General features: G+C 43.1%; 2 protein-coding genes across 5 annotated transcripts; one reads left to right on the top strand and one right to left on the bottom strand.

Moving 5' to 3' along the window:
- Nucleotides 1-1,725: 1,725 nt before the first annotated feature.
- Nucleotides 1,726-16,161, top strand: sgce (sarcoglycan, epsilon). 4 transcript variants are annotated; one of them, XM_069697999.1, is made up of 13 exons: nt 1,726-1,875; nt 3,346-3,453; nt 6,637-6,759; nt 7,043-7,200; nt 7,973-8,045; nt 9,077-9,275; nt 12,044-12,206; nt 12,404-12,618; nt 13,109-13,135; nt 13,587-13,775; nt 14,161-14,204; nt 15,549-15,586; nt 15,754-16,161. In XM_069697999.1, exons 1-13 carry the CDS (start codon nt 1,827-1,829, stop codon nt 15,802-15,804), a joined length of 1,437 nt encoding a protein of 478 aa, XP_069554100.1. In that variant the 5' UTR covers nt 1,726-1,826; the 3' UTR covers nt 15,805-16,161. The 4 variants fall into 4 exon arrangements, with proteins under 4 accessions (XP_069554100.1, XP_069554128.1, XP_069554109.1 ...); XM_069698027.1 differs by lacking the exon at nt 3,346-3,453; XM_069698008.1 differs by lacking the exon at nt 13,109-13,135.
- Nucleotides 14,679-26,520, bottom strand: casd1 (CAS1 domain containing 1). Its single transcript, XM_069697986.1, has 18 exons — nt 26,356-26,520; nt 25,107-25,203; nt 24,777-24,897; nt 23,862-23,906; nt 23,711-23,773; nt 23,531-23,575; nt 23,287-23,410; nt 22,560-22,774; nt 22,010-22,429; nt 21,797-21,886; nt 21,581-21,700; nt 21,221-21,377; nt 20,982-21,061; nt 20,633-20,734; nt 20,376-20,516; nt 19,630-19,707; nt 19,100-19,192; nt 14,679-18,729 (listed from the first exon to the last, which is right to left on the bottom strand). The coding sequence occupies exons 1-18, from the start codon at nt 26,486-26,488 to the stop codon at nt 18,460-18,462; spliced, it is 2,394 nt and encodes a 797-aa protein (XP_069554087.1). The 5' UTR covers nt 26,489-26,520; the 3' UTR covers nt 14,679-18,459.
- Nucleotides 26,521-27,991: the final 1,471 nt, after the last annotated feature.

Raw genomic sequence — 27,991 nt, 5'->3', positions numbered from 1 at the left:
CAGTCTACAGGGCAAAAATCTGAATGTTCAATCAAATGTAATAAAAAAAAAAAAAGGTCCTGCAAGTGGCTATTAAATTTAGCCAATAACTCTATCTCACACCTTCACGTGACTAAATTAAAATTAAGTGGGGCAAATGTAATGATCTCTTAAATTAGCAGTTTCTCTCCTCAGTTAATCCATTCAGTTTGTTATGCCCTGTTTTAGATCAGTCTGAAAATGTCTTGGTGGTTGGGTCACACAAGAGTTAACAGAGACCAGCTAAAGCACAGGACTAGATTCATGTGATAGAACACTGGAAGAAAAAAAGAGGCTTTGTCAACACTCAGATGTGTGATTATTTTTTACAAGCAGCCATGAGTTATATAATTGAATCGGATGTGTTATAATAGATGGCATTGTTGCTCACATATGTACTTTGTAAGGACAAACTGTAAATATGAATACATTTGGATACCGTTCTGTGAAAAACGTATGATAGTTTAATCAAATATTAATCCAAGTTTAGTAATGCATGTATGTTCTTAATAAATTTAAAATTAATAATAACAATTATAACATATTAATAATAATTTAAACTGAATTTTGCTGCTGACTACATGCCGAGGAAAGTGCTGGATTAAAATGAGTCTAAATCAGTAGCCTATTAAATTAGACACATTTGGCCGCTACCTTAGCCTCGTGCTAAAATGCATGGCTTCACTAGATTTAATTCCAATGCATCAGCCAACGACCTAGTAATTGTTGTGATACATCCATTCCCAGTCCAAACACAGGCTAGGCTATGTGAAGATGTTGCTAAGCAACCTAAAAATAATCTTAAAGGGATAAAAGGGAGGGTGAGAGAAGAAAACAGCCACGCACTGCAGAACACAGACGATGGATGCCTTCGTGTTTATCGCCACAGAGGAAGCCAAGAATCCAGTTTGAGATATGAAATTATCAACAACAAGCATGCAGTGACCACTAAATGTGCTGGCCAGAATTAGGAAGGCTGTTCTGCAGGATCAAAGTGCTCTCTTTAGCGGTAGCTGATATAAAGGGAGCAAGAGGGGTGAATTAATTAATGAATTAAGGGGCCTGAAGCCCTTCAGCAGACCTGACTGGGAGCCAAGGGGCCAAAACATGACCATCTGTCTGCTAGGACTGTCTCAGCAGGACGTCCGGACCGATTGGTGCAGACTTTCCAAACGTGCCCCTGCCCTTCTACAGCTGTGCAGTGGAGGTCAAGCCCCGGTAAGGTGATGGCGGGTGTTTGTGTGAGGGAGGGGGTCTGGTTTCACGAGCCCCGAGCCACAGTACCGGAGGCACTATCAAGGAATCGGCAACCTGAAAGATCGCAGAGGAAACCAGTGAAGCCACTAAAACGGCAGAATGTAAGGAAAAATAAAAGAGAGAATCACACAGTGACAACAACGTGACAACAGTCATATGACAACAACGTGACATCCCTCAGGTCAAGAGGAGCCAGAGCAACAGATACTCAGGGAGCCACCCTTCGTGTTGGATCAGCACACTAAATTAAACCCCTCGACCAACACCACACCTAAACATCTGCTCGAGGCGTGGCGCTCCTATTCTGATTCACATCATGTTTTGCCCCTTTTTTTTTTTTTTTTTAACGGGACCACCATCTTTTTCCATCCAGATGCTCAGCCAATGAGAAGACGCGCTGTCTCCGCCGAGCCGGAGGAGGAGGGAGGAGGAAGAGGAGGAGGAGGAGAGAGAGGAGGAGGGAGGAATGCTGCAGGATGCTTATTATCATGGCTGTCAAACCCGGTGGCGAGTAGACACCAACATCTTCTTTCCGCGTGAGATTTACGAGGATGTTAGGCACCATGTCCGCTGCGGCTGTCGCGGTGTGGTTGGGCTCGGGTACGTACCGACGGACGTCGACATTTGTCACGCGTTGTGCCCTGGATGAGGTGTCCACGCTACTTAGCCGGCTAGTTAGCTCTCTGCTCGTTTTTTTTTTTTTTTTTTTTTTTTTTTTTTCCAGGAGGCTGAGGAGCAGACGAGGAAAGATGGCAACCCGCAGTAGACGAATGGAGTGGATCACGATGTGTTTTCTGTAGCATCTTACGTTTTAAACGAAGTGTAATAACGCTGTTTACGTTTGCCTTGCTGGTCACGTTTAATGCGTTGAAGTAGATCAGGCTCATTGTGGAGTTAGTGTTAGCGTGGCAGCTGAAGCTGTCCATTAAATGCGTGTGGAGAATAGGTGAAACCTCGTTAATACTCAATGCGAAGTCTGCACCGTGACAGCAGCCCGTGTGTTGCAGCTGCTTATCACTGGCACACGCATTGCCGCCAGTTTATTAGGTACACGTATCCCTGCAGATAAATCCCACCTCCATGAAGGTTTTTGTTCAGTCATTGATTCCTAACGTTTCAGAAGATAAACCAGTCCAGGAATCTAGCAGCATTAAATGCATGTTATTTAATTGACTAATTCATTACTTGTCGGGTCTATAAAATGTCTGATAAACAGTGATCATTATCACCAAAAAAAATAAAATAAAAAAAAAGATATTCATGGATTGGTTTATTTGACCAATAGGTCAAAATCCAAGAACATTCAGTTTGCTGTCATGTATGACAAAGAAAAGCGTCACATCTCCACATCAGAGGTTGTTCCCAATGAATGTTTGACATGTCTGCTTGATAAATGTCTAAAGCAGTTCATCAAAGTAATTGCTGATGAATGGATTAATCCAGTAATCTACGTACTTCTACTTTTATCTTTATTAGAATCGACTACCGTAATAACGTCTTTACAGGCTTCAATAAAAATCCAGTCAAACAGAAACCGAACAGAAGTTTATGGCACTGCTGCTAGAGTCGTAACTAACAACAAAGAAGTGAGAAACATTACTCCAGGGTCAAAATACATTTATGATTTTCTGCTAAATTATTAACCTTGCAGACGTCGGAGGCCATCCAGAGCAGGTTTCTTACTGTCTCCAGGTTCATAACAAAACACAAGACAAGCAGTGTTCAGGTTGGATGCGAATACACTTTTGGTGCAGTTGGATTAAACTGCACTAGATAGAGATTTTGTCCACGTTGTTTATATGACCGAGGGTAAATTAAATATTAGAAACACCTCCTCAGGACAATTCAGTCGTAAAGCCACTAGTATGACCATAAATTCAGATAAAAAATAGTTTGAATGACATCAGAACATTATAACCTTCATGAAGGTTCGTTTGAGGACTGCTGTAATAGACTGAATTCGATTTAGCTTCATGTACTGCAGCTGGGTGTATTGTTGAAATTGCTTTTAAAACGCACACTTGTTCCATTCATGCTTTTTTTTTTTTTTTTTTTTCATTGATCCAATAGTTTACGTTGTGCATGCCTATGATACGAAACATGGCGCTTTACATGAGAAAAATGTCCATACGGGGCAATCTGTGGCCTTGAAGCAGAGAACAGCCTTGTACAGAGACGGTGAGTGGGTGTGTGCAGTGGTGCGCTTCATGTGTGGACCCGCTGTCCCCTCCCCTCTGTCATAACCCGGTGACACGCTCAGCTGGTTCCCCATTAATACTGGCATTATTGTTTTGAGTTGTGTGCTGTCCCCTCACACTTGGCCCACTTTTTGTTTGCTGTAAAAGCAGTTTGCTGCACTTAAATTTCGTCTAAACCTCCCTCTTGCTGGAAGTATTGTGTATCCTAAATCATGACCTATTAAGAGAAAAGTTATATTTCTTCTGGTTTTTATGATAAAAAACAACAGCAATCATTTAAAAAAAACAACTTTTCAACACTCCTTTTCGATAAATCAATGATTAGCCTACCTTTTATGAAGTGCTGGAAGATCGAGCTGTTTGTTTTGTGTCTGCCCTCGTCCTCAGCCCTCGCCTTCTGCATGATGTGACGCCGACTACTTTCACTTCCAGGTCTGAGTTTAGAGGCTCAAACTCATCACGGGCAGCTTACCAAACCCTCGTCCCAAACAGAAGCAATCCTTGTTGTCGGTGCTTCCCCGATAAACACCAAAGAAGCACATGCAATCCTCCTGACCTAGGCTACATGCGCATACGAAGCTGACTCAACAGAACTAAAGGACACCCTTCCCTTGTCTTTGCCTCAGTTAGCTGGAGTCATTACAGGGAGAAGGCTGGTTTATTTTTCTTCGTGATGCCGAAGGCAGTTTTACCTCAGGCATCACTCCTGATACTTCAGCCAGTCTAAGGTCGGCCTCGAAAAGCATAAAATCTGGTTAGCTATTTCAACCACCCCCAAGACCTGTTAGTGAGCTACATGGTGTTTACAGGCCTGTTGCACCCGTTTCAGAAGTTGTGTGTAAGATTATGTACAATTTATAAAAAGAAATATTTTAGTGTGCATGTGACCCTGATTGTCAGGAACGTTTTTATATGTATGAACATGCATGTCTTTGTCTGTCTATACTGAGTCCAACAGGTTAGTCTGCAGTGGACAGTTTAGTATTAACCTTTAATTGGTGATGTATTGTGTGTGCAGCGGGAGGATTGCACCTCATCATCTCAAGAAGGCCTGGCAGTCAGTCATCCTGCCACAAATAAGCAGATCTAATGCTATTAGCAGAGCCTTAGTGTGGGTTAGTTACTGATCTTTACTTACACCACCTGCTCTCTAATTGGAAGAGACTACAATCGAAGGTGGTGGTGAAACACAGTGCGAAAGAAGCCTAAAAGCTCGACTGACTAACATAAGTTTGCTGGAGTTGTTTGTTTGGTCTAAATATTTGTTTCTAAGTAAAAGATTTAATAGGCTAAAACACATTTCAGGTAGGTTACTTCTTAATCCTCAGACTATTAGGAGGCCATCTGGGCTCACTCGAATGCGCTGCACGCCTCATCTCTTAACCTGTCACAAATGTTTGCACCACATCTAGTCGGTCTCTGATTAGAGCAGAAGAGCCGTTATTTGATCTTGACCGCGCATGTCTGAAAGTGGTCTTTTGAGTGGCGAAGAACTGCTGAGGCCCAACGGGTCAGATAATACAATACGAGGGTGTGCATTCAGAGACGGATTTGCGGATCGACCGAAGCCAACACCGAGCGAGCGGTCGGCTGAAACTGAATGAAGTTTTATTTTTGGTCTCTGAATAACCTGGATCCTTATATGTCAGGGGTGCAGTAGTTGCAGCCAGAAGAGCTATTGTGTGTATTAGTCACGCTCAGGTGGTTCCCTGAAAAGAGTTGTGATGGATATAACCTCAGGTTATTCAAGTAACACCACATTTATCGGATGCTAAATGCTATTGATTGCATCTTAGCTGTGACCGGGCCCTCGGGGACATGAGACATATGGCCAGTTCAGCGTCTCTGTTGCTTGCTCCAGTTTAACATACACATGGGGCTCGTTTTATAACTATCCTACCAGCTGATCATCAGTGTATTTAGATTGCAGCTAGGCAATTTGACTTTATTGATGTTAATTTTCTTAATAGTCTGCAGCCAACTGTGCCACCTAATCTTCTTTAACCCCTTTGTGAACCCTGGTAACGGACAGCAGCCAAAAAAATCTCGTGCTGATTGAAAAGTAAATCCTGCCCTGTTACTCTCTCCAGTGGAAATCAGCTTCCGATCAAGCGGAGGGCACGCAGTGCAGAAGCACTTTATGTTATGAGGCATATCGTAGTAATGTTAGTATACGCGGGGGTAGGTGCTAATGAGAAAATTAAAAAGAAGGTAAAAAAATCTGTGACATTTTGCAGGAGGAAGCCACATTTACACACCGAGCTTTCCCGGGCTCTCGCCGAGCTGCTTAATGTGTCTGGAGTTGTGTGTCTGCAGGAGTGAACAGTTCAAACTTTCTTTTTCTCCCTCTTTTGCACTTCATAGCACAAATCTCCAGCTGCCCGTCGCTCCCCTCCTCCTCCTCCTCCTCCCCCTTTTCTTCCTTGTACACTCTCAATCTCCCATGGTGATTAAAAATTGAGTTCCCACCCACTGTGGGAAAGATAAGGTGGCGGGGGGGGGGGGGGGGGGGAGAAGGGAAAAAAAATGCTGATAGGTTGGAGAAGTGAAAGAAGAAGCAAAGGAGAGGGAAATAGTGAAAGACACAAAAGGAGGGAGCGAGAGGGGGGGGATTCACCTCCTCCTCTTTTGTTAACAAACTGCCATTTTCGCAGTGATGCCCTGCACAAATAAAGAGTAAATGTTTGTGTTTGCAATGGAGTGGGCCTAAACAGAGAGCATAATAGAGACAGAGAGGAGGGAGGGCATAAAACGAGCCCAGTACAGTCTGAATGACTCATTACTGCTGCTTTAACTCACAGTACCTCAGCTCCTTGCCCCTGAATTTGACTGGTTTCGTTTAGCAGCTTGCCCCTTTTGTATTCTTTCCTGCAGCTAATAATTCGATTTTTTTTTTTTTTTTTCTCTCCAAACTTGGACGTTTCCTCGACTTCATTCTTATGTAAAGTTTTTACTTTCTTAAGAATGCAGTTGCCGGGCAAGAAGTAGACAAATCTGTTGGTGCTAATACTATAGATTTAAAGTATGAAGCAGCTTAACGTCTTCTCTTCTTCTCCACTCAGCGCTGCTGGCAGGTCATTAATGATGAATAACATACACACTGAATAGAAAGTGAGCCGCTATCAAGAACTCATTTTCAATGTGTTTGAAATCTGCGTTTCAGTGGTCACCATTTTGTCGAGGTCGCACGCAGACCGGAACGTCTACCCGTCTGCGGGAGTGCTGTTTGTTCACGTTCTGGAGAGAGAGTACTTCAAAGGAGAGTTTCCTCCTTACCCCAAATCAGGTATAAAACCGTCACATATACATGTTCTGCACTTTAACATCGTGTTAATGATATATTGAATTATGGAAATAACGTCTAATTATTTGTAGAGGTAGTTAATGGTACAGTCATGGTTTAAATTCCACAGTGCATTGTCTATTCATCCTAAGTCACTAGAAGGACATGCTTCGTTACTATTGGCAACACATTTGAAATTCAGCCAATGGGTCTAAATGCACATTTTCGAATCGGTGCTGACCCATAACAAATCACCGGGTCCCTCGTTAAACTGCTCTGTCTGCAGGTGATGCCAGCAGTGACCCGATCACTTTCAACACCAACCTGATGGGTTACCCCGACAGGCCAGGCTGGCTGCGCTACATCCAGAGGACTCCACATAGTGATGGAGTGCTCTACGGTTCCCCCACTGCACAGCATGTTGGCAAGCCCACTGTCATAGAGGTGGGTGGCTGGACCACTGTCAAAGTGGAAAGAGTGAAGCCATTTGCAGTGATGCTCATTATGTCGAGGAAGAGAAGCTGCTTTTAGGGTGAAAATGTTTCGAATACAATTAAAATATTTTAATGAAGGGGTGACCTGATTGCTGAGTGGTGAGGGCACATTTGCTCTGAGCAGCGAGTGCCCGGTTTGATTCCCACACTTGGCAGACATTTATTGCATGTCATTCCCCTTCTCTCTCTCTCTCTCTCTCTCTCTCTCTCTCTCTCTCTCTCCCCCCTCTCCCTCCCATTTCCTCTCTGTCTCTCACCGTCTCTTATCAAACAAAGCAAAAAATGCCCCAAAAATAAATCTTAAAAACATAACAATTCATTAAAAGAATCAGTTAAGTTTAATTATGTGAACGGAAGAAATTCTCACACATACGCAGCCTGTGCCATCACGGTAATAGAGACGCACCGCATTTGAAGTGATTTTACGGAGTCCAGCTGATTTGTATGCATTTAGTTGTAGCACAGTACAATGTTACGCTCAAAGTCTTCAGAGTTAAATTCCATCATGGTTTTTTTTTATGCTGTCTTTGTCCCCCATAAGCGACTGTAGAAATTATTTTCCCAAAAGGCTTAATATTTCCAACGGGGAACATGCGCCTCTATGCGGCGCCTCAGCTGGGAACAGAACCTACGTTGTGCATCTAGCTCAGCTTCGTCCAGAGAGCTGCTGCCATTTAAGCTGCACTGATCTGGGTTTCAACTTTCACCCCTGTATGTTGCAGATTACCGCCTATAACAGACGCACTTTTGAGACAGCACGGCACAACTTGGTCATAAACGTCATGGGTACAGAAGGTAAGAGGGGCCAGTACGAGAGCTTACAGCTAACCGAGATCAGACTGTGCAACTTCCCTGATTAAATCTGAGGGCACATTTGGTACTTGTACTGTGGTATGGGCTTCTCTCAAGAGAAAATGTTTCCTTTGATCATTTTTATTAAGCACATCCAATCAATCTATAGCTGAAGAAAACCAATGTTGTATATGATTTTAAATTCTATTCTTGGCCCTGGAAGCAGCAGTTGAGTAATCTCAGCCAGAGGTCCATTTAGTAGCTGTTCTGGAGCTTTCAGTCATACGACATGATCTCAGCAGGTTTGTTTCATCAGATTTTTTGAAAAGTTGACAATTTTAGAAACTGCATCTGCTTGTAAAGATTATATGATATGATCAAAAGCTCAAGAACGGACGCTAAATGGCCCTTGTGGTGATGCTATTCTGTCAACTGTCAAAATCAGTTATTGCCGTGCACCCGTCTCTCATCCTTCAAATTAGCTCTGATAAATCACAACATTTCAAAACAATTATCTTCTATCTATGGTAAAATCACAGCCCGGTACCGGTACGTTGGAGTTATGACAGTATTTCCGTGGAAGGCAGCCGTTCTCTTTCAGCCCTATAACCACACTTCACATCTGTGCATCTGTATGTTTGCTCGCTGGCTTGTTGACCAGTCACGGTGCATACATTACAATACGAAGTGAGTCGGGGGGGAACGCGCAGCAGCTGTTTGCAGAGCTAACGTGACATCACTCTCCCTATGCTGTGATGTCACCTGCCATCTGGCTTCAGGGGGAGGCCGAGTCGTAACAGAGCAGAGCCGACGCACATCGGCCTGCTGAACCGACTGGTGAAATCAGTGTCACCTATGCAGCAGTAATACAGTAACAATGATGCCAGCAGAGCTCCACTGCATCATTCCTCTTTTCTTGCGGTTTTGGATTTAATGGGTTACTTTTCTTCATACCAACCCCATCCTCCTGCCTTTCAGCTTTTTTTTTTTTTTCAAATAATCTTTTCTAACCGTCTCTCCATCTGTGTGCACAGAGTTTCCTCTGCCTTATCAAGCAGAGTTTTACATCAGAAACATGAATGTGGAGGAGATGCTGGCCAGCGAGGTGCTGGGGGACTTCCTGGGAGCTGTGAAGAACGTATGGCAGCCCGAGCGGCTCAATGCTATCAACATTACCTCGGCACTGGACCGTGGTGGTCGTGTGCCTCTGCCCATCAACAACCTAAAAGAAGGGTGAGGATCTCGACCTGGATCACATTTAAGAGTTGTGAATACTTTGGACCTGATTCACTAAAGGTTTCCGTGTGTAAAATCACGTGCAAACTCCGCACCGCCCGCAAACAAATGTCCAAGCAGCTCTACTGACGACGTGCAGTGAGGATTGCTTCTTTCAAATGTGTCATTTAACACACGTTGTCCATTTTGCGTGTTTGCCTGCATGCATATGTAATATTGGGCATTTCTGCTTGAAGGTGCAAAATACTGGGAGGGGAACTGCAAATACAGAAATTTAGCACCCGCAGCGATATTTACTAAACCTGAAAGTAGAAATAGGAGAAGTGATTGCGTGTTTATTTTAGTACGACTGAAATCTGGAGAGACGTCTGCTCTTATTGTGGCGAGAAGGAGACGCAGGAAAGCAACAAAAATACTTAGAGAACGTGATTTTACACACGTTTAAACATTTATGAGATGACGGAGGGAAAAATGATTCAGACATATCGTCTGTCCAGCGATGACATTTCTGAGTTTTTGAATGAACTGAATGATGATTGACAGCCAACAACAAGGAGGAGCCACGAAATACCAGCAATTAAAAAAACTTCTTACGACTCAGCATTTACTTTCCTCTGGGTCATTCCAGCGTATCGCTGCTTGGACGTCCCGTCCAGTCCAGATATTCAGGTGTGCTGTCACAGGTCCTGAATGTCTCCCGCAGAATTCACAGGTAGCTTCATCAGGTTCACGAGCACTCGCGAGGCGCTGAATGAAAAGCCACCTGCTCATCACAGAAAGATCTGCACCTGCTGATCGGTGTTTGTTAGAGGATCTCATCCACCGTCCCTCCTCTTTTATTTGCAGACGTTTTATTATTAAGCCTTTTTTTTTTCTCGCCTTTTTGTTTTTCCCACAGTATTGACTTTCTTGCTGATAATCTCCTATAATGCGTTTTTTTTCTTGTTAAATTTATATTTGTTAATTTCAATGGGATTAGATTTCTTTTTCCTTTTGCTGTCGCTCTGTTTTCCATTGCTGGAATCACTTTAACACACACAAACCCCTCATTTAAATACACGCATTTCAAAGACGCCAAATTTGCTAACTTTTGGAAGGAACACACAATTTAGTACCCTTTATTTGAGATCTTAGTAAATCCGGCCCTTTGAGTATTCACTGTTTAGGGAACCTTCTCTAGTTACAGCTAATTTAAGTATTTGTTTTCTTAGTTTAACTGGATTCCTCATCTGCTTTTACAAAATGTTGCTTTTAATAACTTAAGTTCATGTGGTTTACACAAACTACATGAAGTCTAACAGTCTTGCAGAATGTCTCTGAGCGACCCCTTCACCTCTCTAAATCAAACAAATTGTGGTGATTTTTTTTTTTTCAGCCCACTCACACCATGCTGACATTTTATTTAATTGGGTTCTTTGGGATCCTTATTTCGCTGTGAATTAGATGAATACACTTGACCGTCAGCGCCGACAGACACTGTCAGTTCGTTTAGTTCACAGGGGAATAGCCCACATATACTGCCATAAGTTGTGCATCAAAAATTCATGCTGACGTTTTGGAAGATGAAAGCATCGAGGAGAACACTGAGTGGAGGAGAAATGCTCAGACTTCTACAAGGCTCAGCACAACCATGTAAAATAAGACTCCCTCTCTCCTCTCCTCTCCTCTCCTGTCCTCTCCTCTCCTCTCCTCTCCTCTCGGAAACTTTTTCCACTTCCACGGAAACACTTCTGACATTTTTAGTAACCAAACAGGATTGTAACTGACCGTTGGATGACCGAATGTCGACCTTTCTAACATGTCGTTTCCGCCAGGATGACGATCGGGCATAAAACTGCCATTCTGGCCATAATCCAGACCAAGTGGGTGAAGTTGGGGCGTTGTACCCGCAATGCACCATTTTAAATGCCCATATTTTTTCATGCAATGGACTGAATGGGCCAAAGGTTGGACCACATGTCCAATGTTGGATCCTGGATTTAGCACATGAAGACTCCATAGTCCCTCTGGGTAGCTGACTGTTTTTTCATGGGGTGTCTGTCAAATATGGAACCCCGTCAGCCTTGTACTGCAGCCCCTATTCTGGGACATTTATCTATTTCATACCAATACGTCAATAAATACTCTTCGGTTTGGGGGGGGTGGCAACTAAGAAACCAGATCACCCCATTTCAAGATCTTTCAAATGGCAGATTTTTAGTGATTCATTGATGTGCCAATTGAGAACTGTTCTGCCACTCAAGTTAATAATTAGGAATCTTGGTCACCCCATTGAAAGTATTTCCAAATGGCAAAATATTAGGAAATGTCTAAAAAATCTCTCCTTTAGAAATCTTTTAAACGGGTGGGGGGGGGGGGGGGGGGGGGGGGAATGGATCAGTTTTCCCAGTTGTCAACTGGAGTGGCAGAAAAGTTCAAAATGTTCAACTTGGAACTATAGTGAAATTTCAAAATGGCACTTTCTGACATTTAGGAACCTTGGTTGCCCATTCAAAGCCTTTCCAAACGTCAAAATACCAAGAAATGACTAAAATCTGCCATTTAAAAAAAATCTTTGTTCCAACTTCAAGCCTTCAAGCCCAGGAAGCTGACCACGCCCCAGTACTTTTGAATTGTACAATTTGATGGGTAAATCTATGGGAAGTTATTGCTAAATGTCAGCTTTTCAAATGTTGATATTTTCTCAGACAATTCCTCAAATGGTTTTACTTCTTTCCTTACCTTTTTCTCATACCTTGTGTCTCACTGTCTCCTCCTCTCTCCAGTGTTTATGTGATGGTCGGTGCTGATGTTCCCTTCTCGTCGTGCTTGCGGGAGGTGGAAAGCCCACATAACCAGCTGCGCTGCAGTCAGGAGATGGAGCCTGCCATCAGCTGTGACAAGAAATTCAGAGCTCAGTTTCACATCGACTGGTGTAAGATTTCTCTGGTGAGGATTCTCCCGTGCAGATTGCCATGGGCTAAAAAAAAAAAAAAAATACAGGTTTTAATAATAAGGCAAGAAGAGAACAAGTGCACAACTCTTATGTTTTGATTAAATACTGTCTTTTGAGAAATACTGCACTTTAATCACAGTGTATCTGCTCTATCTCCACGTCCGGTATTAACTCTTACTCGTTTCTTTAGGTTGACATCAACAAAGTAGTCCCGGTTTACATTACCCGTCCAGACCCAGGCACGGGGATCCTGCCTGAATTTGGGGAGTACAACCCCCCATCCGAGTCTCTGAAGAGCCGGGACTACGTTTCCGACTTCCTGGTCACGCTGGCCGTACCGTCTGCCGTGGCTGTTGTCCTCTTCTTCATCCTCGGCTACTCTATGTGCTGCAGACGGGAAGGGGTGTAAGTGTGCTCGGTCTTATATTTTATGCAAATATTGCACCAAACACCCCCCCAAAAAAAAAAAAAAACATTTGACGAAAGCAGTGAAAGTGTTACTAAAGTGTATGAGAACCAGATGAGAGACAGAAATGACAGTGAAGGGCTCAGTTAGCTGCAGGACAATCAAATAAGAGTGGAAATCTGGACTGGAGCTGCAGCTTGTCATTACCATCCAGTTGTATGGTCCATTTATGTTAAGTTCCTCATCGCTATCTGTCACAGGTTTTCGTTACTGTTTTCATGTACATGTTGACGTTTTGAAGCATTACATTCATGCTCATTCCCCCACGGTGCATCCTTTGATCATTTACAGGCTGGGAGAGACGTGCCCCCTCGTTCACTCAATGTTCACTCACCACCTCCACCCTGTTTTCACCCTTCACTTGTGTGTAGATGTTGCTTTAACTTATTAATATTAGTATTTAATTCATCCATTTTGTTTTGTTTCTAGGGAAAAAAGAAACATGCAAACACCAGAGTAAGTGTTTTACCTCTCCTGTGTTCTTCTTTATTTTGGGTCTGTTTCCGTTCCCTCCTCTCTCTTTGGTTTGCAATTTTGTCGTATTCTGTTGTCATGGATGGCTGTTTCATATCCATTCATATGCTCATACGTGTGTTGACATCCATTCATCCAGTGTGCTGCTGAAAAAAAAAAAAAAAAAAAAATGTAATGACCAGCCGTAGGGAGACAGTGCTGTTCGAAGTTCGACATAACACAATCTTATAGATTAACAACATATTCTGCAAGCTGAAGTGAAAGACATCACAGCAGTAGGAGAGGGTGGATGTTACGTTTCTGTTGTAGCATGCATGTACTAAGTGCAGATCTTCTCATAGATACACAGGATCAATAAGCTTTGGCGAGTGAATGCCGACCGCGACACCAAAACATGCGGCATTACAACCTCGCTGCTTCTCCCCTTCCCCAGCATCCAGCTGGTTCACCACAGCTCCATCCAGAAGTCCACCAAGGAGCTGCGCAGCATGTCGAAGAACCGCGAGATCTCCTGGCCCCTCTCCACCCTGCCAGTCTTCAACCCAGTCAGCGGCGAGGTGGTGCCGCCCATCCACCCCGACAACTACGAGACCACCAGCATGCCCCTCATGCAGACACAGGCGTGAGTTGGGGGATTTGGTGTGAGGAAATGCGCATTGAACAACGCGGATGAATAAAGCAGTCACTCACTCACACGAGGTCGCACATGAAACCACACATGCTTCATCAGCAAACACAGATGAGGCTATAGTTTTAAGTCGAGACAACACCATCGTGGTTTAATCTTGTTTCAGCTCTTTGTAAACGTGCCAGGTTTACAGCTAAAGCTGCAGAAACTAAGTCAGACCTTCAGAAAATGCGACTGCAGCTTAAAGGTTCAAGCTGTCCCGTGATTTCTCCGAACGGGCTCGAAAAATGTGTTGATGGAAGAACAACACGCTTTCACGTTGTAGTATTGCTTTTGTATTTGAACGCGTGTTCACCATATCATTTTGTTTATATTACAGGAATCTGCAAAACCAGATCACGATACCACAGCAACGGCCATCAGGTTAGTGTTTCCTTCAGTTTTTCTATAGCAGTCGAGCAATCTGCATGTGTAATACAGGATGTAACTTAACAAATGAAGCTGCTGCCGCACGCGGGAGTAGATGCCAGAACAACATTTAAGTAAAGCAGGAGCTCCAGGATTGATATGTTCTGTGTAAAACACTCACGGCATAGTGTCCCCGTACAGCAGGGGAACTACCGGTAGCCTTTGACCCGGTTCCGAGTAGTTTACGGAAGGTTCAAACAATAGGCAGTGTTTCTCATACATAGACTTACTTGGGCGGGCCGCCCAGATATATTTGGCGAACCATTTCAGCATTTTTGATCTATTTATGTGTCAGTGCAGCAGAGGTTAAGCTCCACCCTGAGTGGACACACACAGAGATCAGAGGACAGAAAGTGCAACCTGCAACACGCCTGTAAAACGCAGCAGAGAATGGAAAGAAACGGGTGCTTGTGAATTTAAAAAAAAAAAAAAAAAAAAATCTTTTGACTTGGACGCGTTTCTTTCAGGAAGGGAGGCGGGTCCCAATTGAAGCTCAAACTGGATCTGCCTGGTTAAATCTTATTACAACACTTTGACACTTTTCAAACCAACACACGAGTCGCGTGCACTGCAGTAGGAATTCAGGGAACATTGTAGATGCAGAAAATACCCCTCCCCTCGATTGAAAAGGTAAAACAAAAAAAAACGCATCCAGAATAAAACATGCACAGGCTGATGTGATATGAAATGTGCGTGAAGAGTATCGAGTTGTTCTTTTTCACATAAGAGAAGCATATTCAGCTGGTTTGGGTGGAGCTCAGCTACGTGAACGTTACGGAACGAAGCTCTCGGACATCTGGTCAAAGTAGCTCTCGGAGTAAAAAAAAAAAAAAAAGGTTGGAGAGCCCCGCCATACAGGATAGCTGCGTGTCTTGCACGCTGCAGTGCTTCTACTTCACGTAACTATAAACATATTGTTTCCCTGTGTAACGTTCATTAGGGTGTCTCCTGTTTCCCTGCAGGTTTAAGTACATTACCATCGCTGTAAAATGAATTACAATTCACTCGACGCGTCATCACATCTCACGACCTTCAATGCATCGACTGCAGCGGCAATAATATGAATGCATATTAAAAAAAAAAAAACAACTTTGCTTCATAGTTACCCGTCCGTGTTGCTCACATCAGTCTGTCCCTTCTGCATCACTGTAAACGATGCGAGCGTCCAGACCCGGGTCTGTGGACTCCCGCGTGAGAAGGGCTCATTGTAATGTTGGCGCGAGAGCGCCCTCCCGTGAGCACGGCGAACAGCTGCATGATGCACTAACCTACTGCTCTCTCTGTTCACTGCTAACAAAGGAGAAAATTATGTCATGTCAACATTTCGAAGGCTGGAGGTAGGTGCCGCGGTTTATAAATTCAAGAGAATTCATGTTGGATTTGTACGTGTTGTTTTTTTTTGCCCGTGGGGTAATTTTAGTTCCATCTCTTCAGCTAAACGGAACAAACGGCATATTAAAACAGGTGTTTTATTTTGACGCTCTCAACTTGTATCTATTTTTAGGTAAATGGTATTCCTGAAGAGAGAAAAGTGGCTGAAGCGCTGAATTTATGACCAGAAGAATCCAAGCCGATGGTTTCCGCATCTTTTATCTTTTTTTTTTTTTTTTTTTTTGCCAATCTGCATGCCTCAGAAGTAAAGATCTGTCGTCCGTATGCACTTACACTTTGAAGAGCTGAGGTTGTGAAAGAACAGAAGAGTTTAGCTGATTTTAAAAAGAAAACCTTGAGAGTATTTTGGAATATTTGTGTAAATGTTAAAAAAAAAAAAAAATCTGTTTGTATTCTCTACTTGCTTTGCACAATGGACCTCTTCGAGGGAAAGGGAGTTTTACATGGAAACGCTTCAGTGGTCCCACGTTTTTAATTTATGTAACGTGTCATACGATAACAATAAATCCTTTCACAATAATTCTTTTTGAAGTACCTTTGTCCCTATAACAAAACAAGACACGGATCATGTCTGAAAAACATTAAAAGTGTGTGTGTTTGTCCCAAAAAAGGAACCAAAGCAGCACATTTTCTGAAGGTCTTATTAACAATGTACAACAGAGTAAAGGCATTTATAAATAAATGGATACATGTCACATTTTTAAGACGTCACAAAAAAAAAAGTACGTGTAACATATTTCAAAGAGGCCCTGCACAGGGGTATAAATAGTTGTTGCTTTTACATGACCAAAGAGATCAATTAAGGCGAGAAAACAATTACCAAAGTCACTGTGTCACTATTAATCAGTGGTAGGGTGGGAGAACAGACCAGTAAACCTCACACATCAAAGGAAATGGTGACGTTCTCATTTACACGATGAGGCGTGACTGGTTTTTAGAAATCGTAAATGGACGTGGGCCGTCGTTCAGTCGGAGGACGCGTCCTGAACGACATCGAGCGGCGGACACGTTGTTCCACTGTGAAGAGTTTTTAAAGAGAAGCTCCACGGGTGAATAAAGAGCGACCGACGCCGCCATCTTTTCCACCCAACGGTAGCTCTGAGAATTTGTTTGCAATACAGCTTCATTCTTGGATTATTACATTTTGTATCTGCCTGACGGCCTTGACAACAACATTTACCCAATAAGAATGTGCCAAAAGGGCATTAAATATCTGCACCGGCACCGTGTTAAACATCGTAGTTCACCTGAAGTAGGAAAACAGAAGAACGACGCAGGTCTTGCGCCCTCTTAAATGTCCGTAAGGTGAATAGGCAAATAGCCCATTTGTCAACCGAGAACATATACGGTATTTTTCATTTAAGCGACACTAATTCGTCTTCTCTGCTCAGTCAGTACATTACCGAGTAGCTTTTGAATGTCGATGTGAGCCCTGATGCAACGTGCCTAAAGATGGAAGGTTGTGATCCCAGCTACATCTGAAGATGTATTGTGCATATGAGCCACTGGAGACAAAAAAAAAAAAAAAGCTGTGTGTTCAAAGGCATTCAGACTAAGAATTCACTTCGCTCACTGACTGGCCAAAATGTCCACCGGCTGTGACAGCAGAGGGTTGGGGGGCAGTTTCTACCAGAGCTGTGAGGTGTGTTTTACTGGCAATAAAAGGATAATGAACCAAAATCACTGCTGAAGCATCGCTGTATAAAATAAATCTTTCACTCTATCATACAAATATACACAGACTAGGGAAGTGAGCTGCTAGTAGGACAAACGGGTATCAGAATGTAAAAGGGCTCAACCTCATCGTCAGGTGATCATCTATGAGATACAAAATTATTTATGTAATACTTCCTTCACAAACAGCAGTCATGGGCGCAAAGTACAAAATAAAACAAAGCCAAAAGAAAAAAAAAAAAAAAAGTATAAAATATAAGCTTAATTTAAATCATTAAATACTGTACATATAACATAGCATTTCAGAGTTACAGCAGGTGACTACAGCGCCTTTCACAAAAACATTGGCAAAAACATGTCAAAAGTTATTCCAACATTTTAACAATTGCACTCCAAATTTGAATTAAGTCTTGACAGATTTTGATCACCCAAGCCAGGTTGCTGGTCCATAGTATGCATATTTAGATATCTAACATTATTTTTGAAGTCCCCAGAAACACTGTACAAAGTTATGTTGATAATAAAAATGCAGCACAATTGAATGTTTTTGTCGTAAAAGAGTAGATATCTGAATATGTAGGTTATGGATCCACCCGAGTGAAATCCCCTTCCACTGCTACTGCCATGTTGGACGGACTGTGTGCCGAGTGATCCCTCCCACAGTGAAGTAATGACAGGAAGTACTGGTACGTGACAAAAATCGACTTCTTCGTAGTGTGTTTGGCTAAATAGAAGCAATGCTGCAAAATTTCACACAGCAAGCATGATGTTTTCTTTTTGTTTTAAGATTCCACATCTCCAAATCAAGAAGCCAGACATTGTAAACAAAAGGTTTTTTGTCCTTTTTTTTTTTTTTTTTTTTCCTCCTCCTCTCCTGGAGTTTGCAAATCCCTCTTTTTTCTTTACTTCAGTGTGCGACTTTCACAGCAGTCAAAAAGTACCGGCTCTGCTCGAACGTGGCCAACAGACAGACAAACAGACTCCCAGACTGACGCCGTCTCGTGTGGCCGACGAGAGCTAAAACAAACGGCCTGCTCCCGTACCTCGCTTCAATCTCAGCAGGGGCTTAGCAAGTCTCTTCCGCCCCCATTCCCCCCCCCCCCGCCCCCCTCCCAACCCCCTCCTCCGCGTCACGAGGCGTCCATCAGTCGCCAGGTGTGGGCTGGCCACCCCTGGCCAACAGCAACACAACCAGGCTGAAGAGTCCCATGGCCCCCAGTCTCTTCAGCAGGGCCAGGCTGTCTTTGGGGATGACCACCTGGGCCAGGTCGTTGGTGATGAGGGACACTTCGTGAGCCACGCAAACAAAGATGAAGGTGCTGACCATGATGTTCAGCGAAGGGTTTCCTGGGATCAGGACTAAAATTCCCTTGGTGTCTGCCGCAAGCCAGATGTGGTACTGGCATATGAACAGCTGGGGGAGACAAAGAAAGCGTGTTCAACAGTGTAATGTGTTGCGTGCGTATTCCCTTTGGACTCGGTTGTCTCCAGGGAGCTGCAGAACATAATCTGCAAAGCTGGTACGGATTGTCAGTCGCTTTTTGACCATTGTTTGGAATCAAACTTTCATTTCTGACGTTTTAAAATCAGCCCTGCTTCCTCATCTCGAGTTTCATTGATTTCTTATTTTTCCATTGTTTGACGGCACCCTTTGAAGAGCACTTTGTGATTACAGACATTTATAAGGGTCATATGAATAACATTTTCATTACAGACATTTATAAGGGTCATATGAATAACATTTTCATTACAGGTCTGTGGCTCTACCACCAGCACCACCTTACCTCCAAGGAGATCTTTCCAAACCACGCAAAGAATGAGCTATATATAGAGCGGACGTAGCCAGGAATGTTCCTGATGAGAATGAAGGCCAAAATCTGTGAGAAAACGCAGTACAAAGACATTTCTATAAGTGTCAAAGCATGGAGACACAAAGGGCATGCTGTGGATTTCGTATTATTTAAAGTTACACGAGTCAAGGCGGTTTAAACCGCTTCTAGTGACATAACAGTATCGACAGGGATGTTATCTATTGCACTACTTCAAACAGTTTCCCAATGTGGACTGGTTCTAGATTTTATGTTTACCCATTGAAGATGACCAATACGAATCATATTATCCAGTCATGTAATCAGGATAACGGCATCTCAAGCCAAATTTAAATCAAATACAATTGGACAATTAATTATAAGACAGTTGTCTTATTTATATTAAGTAGTAAGAACAACAATCACCCCTATCGGACTCTCAGGATGTGCATAATAAAATAAAAAGAAAGACAAAAAAAAACAGACAGGATAGATAATAGCTGTACCTGGACCACAGAGATGTAAGGATGCATCTCGTTGCACTCTGCTTTGGTTTTGCAGCTGCTTGCCCATATTGAGTAAGTCTAGAATGATGAGGACAAGGTCAAGTTAGATAGGTTTTGCCTAACAGGATGTGATTGACGTCATGTGGACCTGACCAGCCCTTTAATCAAGCCGTTTACAAGCCAAGACATAAACGAAGCGTAAAGAGCAGGCAATGGTGGTTGCTGAGGCTATTGGTGTGTCTGGCACCGTTTGAGGTTTGACTGGCGCTCCTTTAAATGACATCCTCTCGTATAACCCCCTTCCTGCTGCGAGTTTATTGACACACGAGTGGAGAGTTAGCGCCGCCACTTCTTTATCTCGCCGTGCTTAACTTATCATATTCAGCAAACACCGTTTCAAGGGTGTATTTGCAAAGCCAAACAACACAGCCAGTAAACGTGTCCTCCTTTTTATAAGTTGCGTGTGCATTATTTAAACTATGATCAGGCTGAAACTTTAATAGAGGCATAAAATTAACAGAAAAAGACACTTAAATCATTAAATCACAATAATGTGTGGAAATTAAATCGCCGACTAAAAATGGCATGATCCTGACAGACCTACCTAAAACGACTGATTTTCTCATTTGGAAAAAAAAAAAAAAAAAAAAAAAGGAATTAGTGGGATATAAATATGGAGTAGATAAAAAGTTATGTCTCAACGTCAGTGCTGGTGTGAGTAAAAAGAGGAAACCTTGAAGTCTTACTATGAAGGAGACAACAGAGAGGAAGAGGAGCAGGTTGGAAATCTTGGCAGAGAAGAGAGCCTCGCCTTTGCCCTCCGACAGCACCTGACACTTCTGCAGCACCAGATAGATGAAGGCAAAGAACATACCATGTATCACCGCCTGCGAAAGAACAGTAAACCAATGTTACACATTTTTGGAAGATTTGGCCGCGCTCGAAGAACACGTGCGTGCAAAGAATTTGTTCATTCAAAGCCTCGCGACCACATTTGACTTACAAATCGGTCCAGCTTCCATCTGAACCACCACTCATGGATGCTTCCGTTCAGCTCGAAGAGCTTGGAGACGGGCCACACGGAGAAGACGCTCTCAAAAAAACCCTGCAAGTCACGACACCGAAACGGGAGCGTCACATAAAGTGGGCAGGAACAAACCATGACGGCACAGTTCAGTGTCTGATAATTGTGCCGTGTGAAGAACTATGGATATGTGCCCGTTTACGCCTGTCAAATTGAAAAGTTCAGATAAAGTAAAAAAAAAATAAAATAAAACCGACAACAACCCTCTCGTGAAATTAAAGTGAGGTCGTAACCGTGATGAGATCCAAATGTTTTAAAATTCACCCACCTGTGAAAAGGCAAAACAGCAGATGAACAGCAGGAGGCCCAATAACTTGGCCAAGACCCCGAGATGCCACATGCCACTATCTGTTCAGGAAACAAGACAAGACATTTCTCCAAATGCAGCCCCTGCTACTGAAGTTTGGGACCATTTACTCTGCACAACTGACGGCGTGTTTTAATTCACATTGTCCAGGAACGCGAGTGAGTGAAGCGCAGAAAGTTAAGCGGCCATTTGACACCTACTGTTGGTCGTCTTCTGCAGGATCTGAGGCCACATGGCCAGTGTTCCGTAGATAATGACAAACCAGAAGGTGACCAAGGGGACAAAGTAATAGAACTGGTATGGTCTGTCCATCACCACACACAGCACCAAGACCAGGAAGTTCAGGCGGAAAAGCACCTGGGAACAAATATGCACACAATGATGGATTTAGAACACACAAGTCCAAATACTACCTCCATTTGCTGATCCAACAGCTCATAACAATGAGAGCTGCAGTCATAAATTACTGCAGGATAATAGTCACAGCTCTACCTTGTACTCTATAGTGTTGGTTTATTATTATTTTTAGGTCATCGCAGCATTAAGTATGACTGACTCACCTGGCACACTCTGTAGAGTCCAAAGTCTCCTTTGAGCCAGAAAAATGAAAAGTGTCCATAGCCAGTCTGAAACAGGTACGCTGCTACGAGCACGCGCACATGCATGTACACTGGAATAAACTGAGACGGGAGAAAAACAAACATCATGATACCGTTCAAATATTAATACAAGCAGCCTGAAAGCAGAGAACACCCACAGACATATTCGGGACTCACAGCACTGGCTCCAGATATGTGATAGATGAGGATGACGAGCTGCATCCAGCCTTTCCACTCGTCCGTTTGTTCCCGGTTGAGTAATTTGGTCTGTGTAAAATGAGTACATCATTAACAGCAGGAAACCCCGTCCTGATTTGGGGAATTAACTTTCAGGAATTAAGCACGCTTCAACAAAATGTGAAAATATTGCACCGAGCAGCGCCATTTCACCTCCTTGCTGTTCTCGCTGTAAAACACTCCCAGTGTAAATATATAGATGAGGGGGATGAAGAACGTGGAGTGCGTGTAGAACTTCTGCTCCTTCATGAACACATCTGCTCGGTCGCAAAGGTAAAAATAGCCCATTATGATGCCCATCCTGCAGAGAGCCTGGAACGGCGCCTTTGGGCCGAGGTGGACAGCTGCGGTCGCCGGCTTCTTCTCCTCCAGGCTCTCCACGTCCGGGGGCACAGGTCGGCGGTGGCGGTTGTTGCCAAGGACGTGGAGGACCAGGAAGACCAGAGCCGAGCCCAGGAAGAAACAGGCCGAGAGCTTCTGGAGCAAGTTAGGGGGCGGTAACGTCTGGCAGCAGGAACCGTCGATGGGCCTCAGCAGCTTGTTGCACACAGAGTTCATGAGGACCATAGCTCCCTGAAAGGAGGGTTATATAAAGGGTTGGGAAGAGGACGCCAGTAATCTTCAGACATACACAAACCGACATCAAACAATTGAAATGAGCAAAAAAAAACAAAACAACAACAACAACAAAAATCCTGCCCACCACATTCCTGGTGCTCTCGGGTAGGTGCAAGCCATCATCTGACTTGGTGATGGTTTCCAGAGCAGCCTGGCGGGACGCAGCCAGCAGCTTGACCCGGGATCTGCCATTACGCTTGCTGCCATTGAGCACGTCGATTGCTGCTTCATTGTACCACTCCAGCTGTTGGTTGGTGATCATCTTCCTGTTATCACTCAACACCTCCTCGTTTACTGGATCTGCAGAGTGGAGGTGTGACGGTGTTGTGTGAACAGGGTTTAGTTAGATACATTAAATATTGATATTCAAAAAAATTCTGCAATGAGTGAAACTACCAATGATGTCTGCTTTTTAGTATAAAATACTAATTAGGAAATGGTATTTAGAGCTGTTAGTGATGCACCTAAAATATCCTGCAGGGCCCGACTATTAACAGTTTTTTATTTGAAAGTTTTGTTAGCTGAATATCATACATTAAATTTTTGGGATCACAAAGTTAAAATTTGGCAAAATTAAGATACTGTAGATAATAAGGAGAAATCTAAATGGCCAGAAAGAGCAGTTGTTGTAATGTCTGCAGACAAACATCCAGTCGTCCTTATGGTAATGCCATTAGACATGAATTGAATCGTGACATGAGCGATTAATTGCTGCAGTGAAGGGAACAGACACTAATGCTTTACCGGCCAGACTGAGATGACAGATGATAAATAGTTCCTGTATTAGATATTCTACTAGAAGCTGAGCTCACCTTGTAGGACCCAGTAGACCTCCCCATGTGCAGCCAGCTTCTCCAGATGCACAGCGATGGCTGTCAGGTTGACTTTGTACTGCTGTAGCGTCTCGCTGCTGCCGCTGTGCAACTTGATGGACCACTGTGCGTCATGAAAATGATAAATAGATAAGATTAAGAGTGACATAATTTAGCCATCATCTTGTGTTTGTCGAGCATAAAATCTGAAAGCATTTAAAAGGCATTCATGTGGACAGCTTACTGTGGCAGCTCCGAGGATGACAACATCTGGCTTCACTGAAGCTTCCTGCAACACACAAGAGATGTTGAATTTATTAAAAACCCAAACCAAACCGTGTGACAGCTTCAACTTTATTAAACCTCCTTGACTAACAATGTCCTCCACTTGTCATTGATAACGGGACTTAAAATCTATACTCACGTGTGTCCATGATATCAAGCGCTCCTTCATTGAATTATTTGCCTCTGGATACCACAGAAAGTCCTGAACACGAAGGGGATGTAAATGTCTGCTACTTCTAAATTGCATTTACTTAGAACAGGAGACAAAAACACATCCAGAAATAGCTCACCACATTAACAGAGGAACTCTCTTCTTCAAAGGAAATGTCCTCGTGCTTCAGACATCGCATGTAGACAAACGGAGAGAAAGTCTGTTAGAGCAGAACGCATTCCTCTTTTTCCCCAGACCAAAATAGTTACTGCTGCATAGTTACATAGCATCTCATTGCTGCATTCATCTTGATGCATTTTTGTGAAAACAAATTTCTTTTGATTCAATACATTTATTAAATGCAACCTTTTTCAGGTCGCAAGGTATTTGCACACTATAATGAAATCAACTTAGTGGGGGGAAAAAAAGATCAGCTGAGGCTTTTTTCTTTAACAATAAAGCCATAAGTTGAAGTGGAGTTTTAAAATCATAAAGGAAGCAAAGGAGCACCAAAACTTGATGATAAATGGTGGAATATTTTGTAAATTTATCTTTGTAAATAGCACCGAGTGACTCGTCACACCTGCAGTTTGTAGGTCGTCATTCTGATGGATAATCAGAGTCCAGTACTGCGACACCAGAGAGTAAGGGTTGGTTTTTTTTTTTTTTTTTTTCCAGTCAAGAACTGTTTAAGGCAAACTGCTCAATAACTCAATCAACTGAGGAAGTCTATGAGGAAAAAACAGTCCTCACAGGAAGAAACAGACGCTGCCTGTATCTGTCTTTAATTGCAATCTCGATCAGTGAGAATACAGTGGCTGACTATGTATGATAGGAAATTTCATTTTTAGGTTTAAATTATTTTGTTTCCATTATAAACTTCCCTGAGGCACATGAGCAGCATAAACGAAGGACTATCTGACAGTGTCTGCGATTTGTCTTTGTTGGTGCACAGTTGAGCCGAACATCAGCAAATCTCCGCGCACCGTCACCGCTCTGCTGAACAGAAGAAAAACTCTGGGCTTTTAATGGGGGGGCTGTTTCTCATAATTACCTTGATTCCATCCTCTCTTCGCTCAGGGTCAACAATTTTGACAAAGGAGTAAAATAGCTGCCTAATGCGTGAATCACCGACAAAGGCCACCCGCTTCTCAGCAAGGCAGGTTTTGGCTTCGCTGCAAGACAAAAAATGACGGTGAGGAAACTGAAAAAGCGACTGCAGGTGGACATCCTTCATCATGGGACTCAACCTCGGACCTCATTACACACAAGCGGGCCGTCAGCAATCTTATGCCAGACAGGCGCACACGCACATCTATCACTGCTACACCCTTTCTCCCGAACATACGGCGTACGTAGTAACTCTGCATTTATTGCGACTTACTTGCTTTTGTATTTGTGCATCATGCAGCCATAAGGCTGCCATACGTTCTCCCCCAAGAAACGTCCTCTGGACAGCAGCCATTCACACGAGTCTCCGCCTGAAGGCAGGACACAGGAGAACCCACCAGTGAGGCCAAACAAAAAGTGCATCTTGCTTTCACCCACAGTTTCTTTCACGACGACAGAAACCTGCCGTCTCAATAGTAGACTGGTTTTTCATTCAGTGCCGTCAAAGGACCATACAAAAACGTCTGCTTAGGGGCCACAGTACAAACTGAAGCCATCAGCAATTTAGCTCAAGCATATATACATATATATATATATATATATATGTATGTATATATATCACCAGCTATTCATTGGTGTAGAAAATGAAAGGAGCCATCTACAACTGAATCAATCCGTAGAAACGTGAAGGGTCGGCAAGGCCGGCGGGAGACGCGGGCACCTCGTGTCATCCCCCCAAACCAGAGCAGCTGGTCTCAGCGTGTCTTTGGTTCATATCCCCCCCCTCCTTTTTTTTTTTTTTCTTCATGGGTAAAAGTTCACTCTACGCAGACCAGCTGGAAGCCAGAAGTACGACACAATACGACTTTATTCACAGCCCATCTCTCGACTCCCGTGCGTCATTGTTTAGTTGAACAAGCAAAGCGCGACGCGGCCCCCTCTCCCCCCCCCCCAATATCTCCCCCCCTGTTACACCTGGAAATCAGTAATGAAGTCCAATTATGCAAACTTTGCACAACAAGGAAACGTAAACGTGTCCAAAAAAAAAAAAAAAAAAAAAAAAAGGGACACGAGACGGAAAAGACAATACTGCTAGAAAACCTGCGAAGCTGCAGTTTGTTCGCAAACATTGATGAAAAACCTCGTGTTGGTTTGACGGACCGACAGAAGCGTGTAAACACGTCGAAATGCAGCGTTAGCTTCAGTCTGCTAGCCAGCAGGACGAAGTCGACTTTACGCACAAAGCTGCCGCCGCTGCTGCTGCTGCTGCTGGTGGTGGATTTAAATCTACGCGACCGTCTTATCTCCTCTATGGAAAACAAAAACAACAACAAAGGTTCACCGTCTGTAAACGTCACACTTTAAAAAAAAATAAAAATAAAAAAAAAAGCAACATAAAAGCAGCGCCGACCCGCTCGCTCGCGAAGCGGCTAGCTCGCGTTTAGCGCGCCTTGTGTCGAGCGTTTCCCCCCCGAAGGGCTGCAACGAGACTTTTTAAGTTCAATAAACGGAAGAACACTTACCTCCGTAGTACCGCAAAGCTGTGTGAAACACGAGGAGCGCGATAACGACCAGCAGCGATATCAGTTTCGCATTTTTAACGGTAAAATATTGATTTATTTCGCGTTTGCCCAGGCTATAGGCCAGGACCGCCATCTTGGCTCCTCCATGACAACAAGCAGCTGTGCCGCGTCGCGGCGGAGGACGAGGAGGAGGAGGAGGCGGAGGAGGAGGAGGCGCTCCTCGTCGGGCACCAGCTGCTTGCCTGGCTGCTGCTGCTGGCGGCACCGCATCCATCGGCCGATTCAAAGCAGGTGCGGATCCGAAGAAAGTTACAGACCAGATGCGGATCTAGATTCGTTCTGCAAGCTGTTATTAGTTGGTTTGGTTTTTGTTTTAGTTTTAGAATAATAAGTTGTAGAGCAGGAAAGTTGTGTTCTTAAAAAAAAAACATTTGAAAACGAAACATAAGACTTGCACGGAGGAAAGAGGACAAGTGCTGATAAAGACAAGTGCTGATAAAGACAAGACCGACAGCAGCACAAGCAAAACACGTGAAATGCAGATAAGGTCGTTAGTTTTGTAGGAGGGTGTGACATTCAATCTGAGATGTGTATTATGTATAGCGGGGAGGGGCTGTTTGGTTTCAATCCCAGTAGGGAGGACAATTAAGTTTACCTGGTTTACAAAGGTACCTTTCAGCATATTTAATATCGGGGTGCCTGAGGATCTGAAGTTTATGGAATAGGTTCATCTACTTCATAATGACAAATTAGTGCAGAAAACATGCAAATAGGAGGCCACGGATTAACATACTGTATCTTGCCACTGTAGCTTGTTGTGTCTATAATATTATTGAATTATCATTGCTGATGCATTTTCTGTAAGCACAATTAAAGATAGAGCTAATATTTAACTGCCCTACACATTAAGCCTCGGGTTCATTGTGCTTCAAAGGGTTGAATGAATGGACTCTGATTAATTGCAATTTTGTTTAGGTCTCTGGGTTCTTGGCATAGAGGGGCACATTTTTGTCTCCAGGGGCCACGTAGTTTAACTACTAAACAACAATAATTATATACATACCCATCATATTTTTTTTAGACTATCATATTGCAATGATGTCAGTTTCTTACTTTACTGAAAAACAATCACATACAGATTGCACTTGAGTGAAGTCAATAATGCACTTTTTTACTGATCAATATACAGTATTTACTTGTCTCCATTAAAAATGTAAGCAGTAAGGAATTGCAAGTTTTTATTTAACATTCTTGAATGTAAAAAAAAACAGTCACAATATTTCAAAAATGCAGAACCTTTGGTGCAAAGCCACCCACACGTACAACACAAAAATTAAATATACAAAGTTAAAATATTAGAAAGGTACAACTTTTGCTGATGTAGCAGAACCACTGGTAATTGGATTGAAACTTTTGGTTCTATCCATGCTGAAATGCTAACCTGTGCATTTGATTATTTACTTCAAATTACACAAAAGAAAGGGTTCAAATCCCCACTGAGGTGTTGTGAGTGGAAACTATTGAAAGTCATTTGCAACTGTAAAATTAGTTTCTGTAATACAATATTCAGAAGAGTAAAATACACTGCTCAAAAAAATAAAGGGAACACTTAAGCAACACATCCTAGATCTCAATG

The sequence above is a fragment of the Brachyistius frenatus genome, unplaced genomic scaffold (genome assembly GCF_029030835.1).
Source record: "Brachyistius frenatus isolate BFR_SWC_R1_liver_20210118 unplaced genomic scaffold, ASM2903083v1 Contig_2, whole genome shotgun sequence".
In the NCBI taxonomy this organism is placed as follows: Eukaryota; Metazoa; Chordata; class Actinopteri; family Embiotocidae; genus Brachyistius; species Brachyistius frenatus.
This window is presented reverse-complemented; position numbering and strand designations above follow the sequence as displayed.

Coding starts and splice junctions, on each gene's coding strand:
- sgce (XM_069697999.1), top strand. CDS start 1,827: ATGTTAGGCACCATGTCCGCTGCGGCTGTCGCGGTGTGGTTGGGCTCG. Junction 13,776..14,160: donor CCCCTCATGCAGACACAGGC/GTGAGTTGGGGG, acceptor TTTATATTACAG/GAATCTGCAAAACCAGATCA. Junction 14,205..15,548: donor ACCACAGCAACGGCCATCAG/GTTAGTGTTTCC, acceptor CTGCTAACAAAG/GAGAAAATTATGTCATGTCA.
- casd1 (XM_069697986.1), bottom strand. CDS start 26,488: ATGGCGGTCCTGGCCTATAGCCTGGGCAAACGCGAAATAAATCAATAT. Junction 24,898..25,106: donor ATGCACAAATACAAAAGCAA/GTAAGTCGCAAT, acceptor TTTGTCTTGCAG/CGAAGCCAAAACCTGCCTTG. Junction 23,576..23,710: donor GCTTGATATCATGGACACAC/GTGAGTATAGAT, acceptor TGTGTGTTGCAG/GAAGCTTCAGTGAAGCCAGA.